The sequence below is a fragment of the Ictidomys tridecemlineatus genome, chromosome 1 (genome assembly GCF_052094955.1).
Source record: "Ictidomys tridecemlineatus isolate mIctTri1 chromosome 1, mIctTri1.hap1, whole genome shotgun sequence".
Classification (NCBI taxonomy): Eukaryota; Metazoa; Chordata; class Mammalia; order Rodentia; family Sciuridae; genus Ictidomys; species Ictidomys tridecemlineatus.
In genome coordinates this window covers 26138013-26146391 of record NC_135477.1, presented here as the reverse complement: position 1 = coordinate 26146391, position 8379 = coordinate 26138013, and the positions used below count along the sequence as shown (strand labels likewise).

The window sequence follows — 8379 nt, the reverse complement described above, 5'->3', positions numbered from 1 at the left end:
GAGGCCCCGGTTTCAAGCCCTCATGCCGGAAAATAAAAAGCTCTAATAATTAGTTCATGTGTGTGTTTGAGTGTGGTGTATATGTACACATTTAAAGTGGAAAAAGGAATATAAGTAGAAAATAGAGGTCCAACCTTGTTGGGGGGAGCAGGGAGAAGAGCATTAGAAACTCCCAGCTATTCTTGTTAATATGTTGAAAGTATCTCACCCTGTAAACCATATCTGCCTCATTTTCCGACACAGCTTAAACAAAGAAGAGCCTTGATGTTTATTGAGGATTTAGATAACTACTTCCCTGTTAAGAAGAGATTTTTAAAATTGTGTTTTCATTATGACTCCATCTCCATTTATTGATCAAGGGATTTCTTGCCTCACTTAACTCTATAATCTGTTGCTCAGATTAAGAAAATGTGAAAACTATTGTTTGGTAGCATGAGTAGATTTTAAAGTAATACTTGGAGTCTGGATGATTCAAATAATATAATGCAAGAAAAGCAACAAATTGATCATGCAGAACATGTTTTTATGTTTTATCCTTTTCATAGACTGAACATCCAGTGAAATAATTCAGATTAAATGTTTTGTAGATGTGCTCTGTTTTAAAAGAAGGGACTTCCTAGTGCAGTCACATCCAACAGAAAGCACTAAATCAAGAGATAGGAAACCATATATGTAAAAAGCCCTTAATAAACAAATGTATAAGCCATTGTTCATTTCAACACATTTTCAGCACCTATTATGTTCATTTTTTAATGTTAGAACAATGCTTATATCAAAACAGGATAATAAGTTCTCAGTTATTTGGAGCAGAAAAGTGCCTTTATTTTGGTTTTTCCTTTCTTACAACTACCACTACCTCATATAGAGCTCTGCACATAAATTTTTTGGATGAAAGACCTGTATGTTCACTGTTTATCTTCTACTCTCTACTTTGCAGCCTGTTGGCCACTTGATTCCTTGTTAATTCTTTCTCCTGAGAATTACTAGGGAAGAGAAAGAAGGTGAACCTCAGGTCAGTCAGGCATGCTTAGCCATAGAAGCAGTTCAATCTCAGTACAATAAACTTGAAAGACCTGTTCAAATTCTTTTGTTATTTCCGTTCTATCCAATTGGTTGAACAGCCCTGTCGATTAAAGCATGGCCATCCTCAAGGATGATATTTTGGTTCTTAATAGTAACCGAAACATAATTGCCCTGTCTCTAGATTTTATGGGAAATTAAATTCACTGCAAGAATCTAACTGGAGGACAAAGAGAACCATAACTTACTCAATTTTTGATTACATGAAAGAATCTGAACTGTGCACTTTACATTGCTTATTTCTTATGATTTATAGCTGCGCAGAAAAAAACATACCCACTGTATAGATGTTGAAACTGAGGCTTAGGTATTCTGATCAGTCTCTCAATTTGTAAGGAAAACCCTAGCTAACAGCCTCCAAAGCACAAAACCTATCACAAAGTAGGATTTGGAGACTGTTGGCAGTTTTTACTATTCTATGCTGTCCATAACTACTGGGAGTAATTTGAAAGCCGACCCCATGTTCCTTTCAAAAATCTTTTAAGAAGTTTGCTGCAGGATAATTCGAGAAACAAAATTTTTTGTGTGTGGAATAAAAACTGTATTTCAATTTTTTTTTCTTTGCTTAACAAGAACCCTGATAGAACGGACATGTCTTCAGATTGGCCTATGCAGACTACTGAGGAAATCGTGACAACATTATAACATTTTGGCCTAAGATGTTTAAGATGTAATAAGCAACTCAGGATTTGTGAGGCACAATGTGTGACACTGAAGTCCAACTGCTGGCCATTTTAACTTAAGGGCAGCTAAGGGCTCCCCGCTTTGCTTCTGCAAACCTCACCCCTCGCCCTCCACCAGGCGGGCGTCACCAGCTGCAGACGCCCGCACTCCCGGTGCGAGGCAGCCCGCGCCTTTCCGCCCCCGCTCTGGGGGCCAAGGCCGACGCAGCCCCGACGCCTGGGCGCGCGCCCTAGGCACACGTGACGGTGTGGGGAGGGCAGTTTTCTTCCTCCCCTCCCCCTTCTGAAGTCCCGCCTCCTCCTGAGAGGTTACAGCTTTTTATTGCGCCACCAACAGAATGAACCCCGTCCAAGCCAATCAGAAATCCAGTCCTCAAGTAAGACCCGCCCCCAATTGGTCCTCAGGTTCCTTCCCGCTCACACCGGAGTCACTTCCGAAGAGAGAGAACCGCCATGAAGAGAGAAGGGGGTGCCGCCCACCTCTGTTCCGACAGCCTCCCCGAGTCCCAGCAACAAGACGGCAACCACACACCCAACTTCTCCAGCCACAGCTCATGCCGCCGTCGCCAGCGGCGCCGACATGACAAGGCGCTGCATGCCCGCTAGGCCAGGTTTCCCCTCATCCCCAGCCCCGGGGTCGTCGCCCCCGCGCTGCCATCTGAGACCCGGTAGTACCGCCCCTGCTGCAGCGGGAAAGAGAACAGAGAGTCCTGGGGACAGGTACCGTGCAGAGGGCTTGAGAAGGGGCCGGGTCGCGGGGGCAAGGGTATGAGGGTAGGACTACAGACGGCCGCTCTTCAGTTCCCGCCATCCTCCGCGAGCTCCGGCCTTAGAGTTCCGGGGCCTGGCAAACCCTCGCCCCGCCTCCGCGCGGGGGCTTCTGGGAGTTGGAGTTTTCTTTTCTGTGGTTGGGGAGCTGCTCTTGGTCTAGTGACCACCAGCCTGGATGGCTACGGAGAGCCCGCCTTTGGTAGAACGCTAGTTTTGTCCTTTCGGAGAGCTTGGCTGGGGCCCTAACACCTTGATGCATATTTAGGTCGTTTTCTGTACGTTCGCAGTTCTGTTCCTGTTGGTTTAGTATGAACCTTTTTCTATATTGTGGGTGAAATTATGTAAGATGTGACGAAAAAAACCCACGAATTACTTTATAGTCCAGTGTATACGACAATTCATACTTTTAAAAAAGAGCATGCAGATTTGGAATGTGATTGTTTTCTCTTTCAGTTACTTTGAGCCTCTCCAAGAGGCCAATTTTGTAAAGATTGTGTGGGAGCTATGTAATGAGATGGGGAGTTTTTATCAAATGACATCCTCTGACAATAAAACATACTTAAATTCTCTTCGAACTTGGTACTGTCTTTTATTTTAAGTTTAAAAGCTTGTAACGATTTTAACAGTAAATTCATGGTCTGATATTGTGGAACAGATCCACAATCCCTTGTCTTAATCTGAAAGCCAGCAAGTTAAGAAAATGAAACGTTTTCGTTAAGTTTTGACACCACAACTTATTTGGCAATCAACCTTACCAAACTAATGTAAGGTTATTTATGGACTTTATTCCATTAAGTGTGAATATTAATAAGTTTTGCTGGAGAAATATTAATGTGCTTGATTACAGGTTGCAGCACTGGAAGCCACTGGGGACTTTGTATAATACATCAAATTATGTCCTTTCTAAAATGCAATAAAACACCCATTTGGCTCCAAAAGTTTCAGATAAGGGTTTGTGAAGCTGTTTAAAAAATTTTTTTAACCAGTTATAAATAAGTAGTGGACACTTATGTGCGGATGAGCTAAGGGTACTATTATCTCTTGAAAGTTATATTCATGGCATTTTTACAGGTTATTCATATTTTATCCAAAGTCACTTTTGTCTTATGTATTCATTGAAAAGGAGCCTGAGATCTAATACTTTAGGGGAAAGATACAATGTTATGTTTAGTAATTAAGATAAAACATTTAATATATCTTGTTTTGAATTAGCTGCTTCTGCGTTTTTTTGCATCTCTCCTCCACCAGTAACAAGGAATCATGTTTCTCCCCTTTTAGACCCTCTATCTTTTCTTTCTTTATTCTGTGGTAAAATTTACCTAATACATTTTATTTTCTGTAAATAAATGCATATATTCCTCCTTAACCTGTCACTCATATTCATCTCATAACCACTTAGGTTTTCCACCAGTACCTCAAAATAAATATGGTGGACCTTCTCAGTAAACCAGCAAAGGTGTACTTTTTGTTCTAACGTGACCAATAAAGTGTACAAGGTTAACCTGGGGTTTGAATTGTTCAGGTTTTCACAGAGTAGTCCATCTTCATAATGTATAAGTGTTTAGAGAAACTGGTAGTCTGTGCTTATTTTCTTTCAGCAAAATGAATACATTTTAGCAAAATTTGCCAGAAGTTTTTGTTGTTCTGGTATGGGGAATTGAAACCTGGAGTGCTTCATTATGAGCTGCATATCCAAACTTTTTAAACCAGAGGCACTCTACCACTGAGCTACTTCCCCAGACCTTTTCCTTTTTTGAGACAGCGTCTCTCTAAGTTGCCTAGGCTGATTTGAACTTGTGATCCTCCTGCTTTAGCTTTCTGAGTATCTAAAATTACAGGCATGTGCCACCATACCTGACCAGAAACTTAATTTTTTTGCTCTGCATATACCATCTCCCTGCCCACCACCCCCCCTCCCGTTTTTTGGGTTTTTTTTTTTGTGGTGCTGGGGATTGAACTTGTGCATGCTGGGCAAGCACTCTACCAAATGAGCCACATCCCCAGTCCCAACATCCTCCTTTTTGTATCTCTAAATATGTGAATAAATCAGAACACAAATTCTGGCAATATAGTCCTATTTCATTTTGTGCCTAATTTAAGATACAGAAGTTACTGAAAATTAGGCAATTTGTTTTTATTATTTTTTTACCTATTAACTTTCATTTATTCTTGTTTTGTTTTTTTCTTGGTGTTATTTTTGAGAATATCCTAAGGATTCTTAGATGATAAAATAAAAAAATTTGAAACACTAGTTGTAAAGTCTACAATTTTTGCTATTGACGCCTTACTGTAGTGTATAAAGAGAGTAGTATGAGCTTAGTACTTGATTCTTTCTGCCTTTGCCTAGCACATTCCTCTTCAATTCTAAATACCAAAAAAGTTGAAATAAACAACTGCCTCCCCAGATCAACCAGATCACTCATACTACCATCCTACCATTTGCTTTCTTCTCTCATTGTGAGATTCTGTTTAGGTTTTAGTTCATTTTTACAATCTACATTTTTCATTTGGATTTTTGAGTGCTATTTTGTATGAATCACTAGAGAATACCAATAAACAGAATAAGATGCCTATCCCTATGATCTTCCATTGATATTGAGTATCAATCAGTACTAAGAAGCACTCTACACCAATTCTCTGGACTTACACTCCAATCTTACTACTTTAATAATACCATAGATTATATAGATCTTAGTTTTAAGCTCATGTAGAGTCATGAATTTTCAATAATTTTTCAGCTTAGCAAAGCTTGATTGCCATATTTAAACCAGATAGTGAAATCTAGCTAATATTCTGTAAATCTAACATTTTTCATTTAATCTGAATTTTTGAGATTTTAATATTTGCTTATGTGATACAATATTAGTTATGCTTTTATTTTCAGGAAGCAGTCAATTATAGATTTCTTCAAACAAGCTTCAAAACAAGGTATGTATACTGTTAATACTTTTGGGGGGGCTATTTTGGAGGTTAAGAGAGAGATGGGTTCAATTTTAAACCTACTCTAAACTTTGATTAAACATAGTGTTCAAAATTGAAAATAATAATGTTTTAATGAGATAGTTTTTTTTAAACAAAGATAAACAAGTTCTAAACAGTCTTTTTGCTTTTATACGTTCTTGCATTATACCATAAAATGTGTATTTTTACCCATATATTATTTGTTTGATAATTTTATGATAACTAATGCATTTAAGTATTTTTAACTTTGATAATTAAGATAAATATAAAGCATCAGTTGTGTTATTTTTAATGTGTTTTAATTGGCTATTCAGATAGACATATGTTGGATTCTCCACAAAAATCAAACATCAAATATGGAGGAAGTGGATTGTCCATCACTGGGACAGAGCAATTTGAAAGGAAACCATCCTCACCAAAAAAATCTAAACCCAAAAGGGTGTCATCAGAGAAAAGTCCTATTTTAGAAGCTCTCATGAAAGGTGTTAATAAAGAGCATCATAAAGATCGTGATGTACATGAGTCACGTCGACCTTGTGTGTCACTAGGCTCCAAATATTTATCCAAAGGAACAAATATCTATGTTCCTTCTTCATATCGCTTGTCAAAAGAGATGAAGTCACTAAAGAAAAAACATCGGTCTCCAGAGAGAAGGAAATCACTGTTCACTCATGAAAATAGCAGGGAGAAGAATGATAGAGATCGAGGCAAGGCGAATTCAGACTCTAAAAAGCAGGCCATGGTGAGAGAAGCCGAAATCTTCAAGAATGGCTCCAGAAGTCTTAGTAGCCGGAGCAGCCTATCCAGACACCACCCAGGAGAAAGCCCATTAGGAGCTAAGTTCCAGTTGTCACTAGCTTCTTACTGCAGAGAACGGGAGCTGAAGAGGTTGAGAAAGGAGCAAATGGAGCAAAAAATCAACTCAGAAAATTCTTTCTCTGAAGCAAGCAGTCTTTCCTTAAAATCTTCTAGCATGGGAAGAAAATGTACACCGAGGCAGGAACAAAGTAAACATAATGATGTCATACCTGGAAAGAGTAATCTTTCAAATCTGGTATGTGCTATAATTACTGAACTAGTTTTCCCACTACTGTATCAAAGTATTTAATAATTGTGATGTGTTAATTTTTTTTCTTTAAATATTTGTTTTTAGTTACAGGTGGATACAATATCTTTACGTGGTGCTGAGGATCAAACCCAGTGTGCCTCACGCATGCTAGGCAATCGCTCTACCTTTAAGCCACAATCCTAGCCCTATATATGTTGATATTTTTAAGGAGATACTGATACACAGTTTGTGTAGAAGCTGTTTTCATTAGGTTTCTTCCAACGGTCCTTCATTAAATTCTTCCCTTAATTTTTTCAGACCAGGAACAAAGATCTTTTTAAGGAAAGTAGCATTTTTTGAACTTTTAGGCAAGTAAAACTGTTTTTTAAGTTAGGATATGCTGAAGGGAGTTATTCAAGGAATGGCAAATCAAAGACAACAGAAAATGGTTTAGAGCACTGATTCTCAGAATGTCCCCTGGAGCAGGTCAGGTGCAGCATTACCTAGGAACTTGTAGGAATGCAGTCTCGGATCCTACCCCAGGCCCACTAAAATCAAAAACTGTGGAGATAAAAGCCCAGCAGTCTTCAATTAATGAGCCTTCCAGATGCACCTTAAAGTTTAAGAAGCAGTGGTTTAGATTATATATTGTGTATGGGTCTTGGAAAACGGATGATGAGGATGATTTGAAAATTGTCCACATTCATCTTATCTCAGATTTTTCTTTTCTACATAGAGTGAATTAAGATTAGCATAAAAGCTATACCTTTCTCCAGAAAAAGTCAAGTTGTTAATTTCAGAGTGCTTCTCACAGAGCAAATAAAGAAAAGTCAGATGTCAAAATGGAATATTGATAAGTTGAACTTTTAAAACCAGACAGGCCACAAGTAAACTATGACATTCCAGGAATAAATAGAGATTGGTGCTTTGTGCATTACTGTTTGCAAGAAGTTTGTTGTCTTTATCAGTGAGATTTGTTAATGGTCAACAAAAGTAAGATTTGGGCCATTTTTAAAGATTTCAGTGTTTGGTGGTACTTTAGACCTTAAACAGAAGTATTAAAGAGTATATTATATTTTTGTAATATAAATGCCCTACTTTTTATTTACTTAACTCTCAGTTGTAGAGCTCTTGCCTGCTATGCTGAAACCCTAGGTAAAGCAAAAGCTCTACCTTGAGCTACATCCCCAACATATACCTTCATTTTAAATCTTAAGATCTTTAAACATTTTATTTAGAACTTAGGTGTTACCTCCAAATACAGATATTTCCTTTATTTAGACTAGAAATCTATGTTTTAAATGTTAGAAAGAAAAGTTCATATTTATCTCCCAATTTCCTAATTATTTTTTCTTCATTTTCCAAATAGGAAAATGGACATCTCTCAAGAAAAAGATCCTCTTCTGATTCATGGGAACCTAATTCAGGTAGAATCAAATTTAAATTTGCAAATTATTAGATAAATTTGCAGCTTAGTGGTACTGATTTTTAAACAAATCTGCCTAAATATTCAGTTCCCTTCCTAGAAATCAACTAAGTGTTTCCGGTTAATTAAGATTTTGGTAAAATTATATTTGAAAAAAGAATAGTCCTTGAATTTAGCATGCATGTCCTCTTGACAGTTCTGTCTCTCCACAGTCAGTTCTAACAATGTGTATCTCATTAGTATTCAGTGTTCTATTTCTGAATCCCTGGATACATCAAGAAGCTTAATCCTATATTCTTGGAATTGTGTGTGGGGGGGGTCTTGGTGTTACGTTGAAGATACTTTATATAGGGTTGAAACTACTAATCATGATTCAAAATAGTGTTTCTTAATTTTTCAAATACGAACAT

At 37.8% G+C, this 8379-nt stretch overlaps 1 protein-coding gene across 4 annotated transcripts in view; it reads left to right on the top strand.

Moving 5' to 3' along the window:
* Nucleotides 1–2160: 2160 nt before the first annotated feature.
* Nucleotides 2161–8379, top strand: part of Slf2 (SMC5/6 complex localization factor 2) — a 50065-nt gene continuing 43846 nt past the window's right edge. For all 4 annotated transcript variants that reach the window (XM_005333674.5, XM_078024832.1, XM_005333673.5 and 1 more), the window contains exons 1-4: nt 2161–2483; nt 5419–5462; nt 5810–6549; nt 7913–7970. In XM_005333674.5, coding sequence (XP_005333731.1) covers nt 2344–2483; nt 5419–5462; nt 5810–6549; nt 7913–7970 — 982 coding nt within the window. In that variant the 5' untranslated portion in view covers nt 2161–2343. The remainder of the gene's footprint in view (nt 2484–5418; nt 5463–5809; nt 6550–7912; nt 7971–8379) is intronic.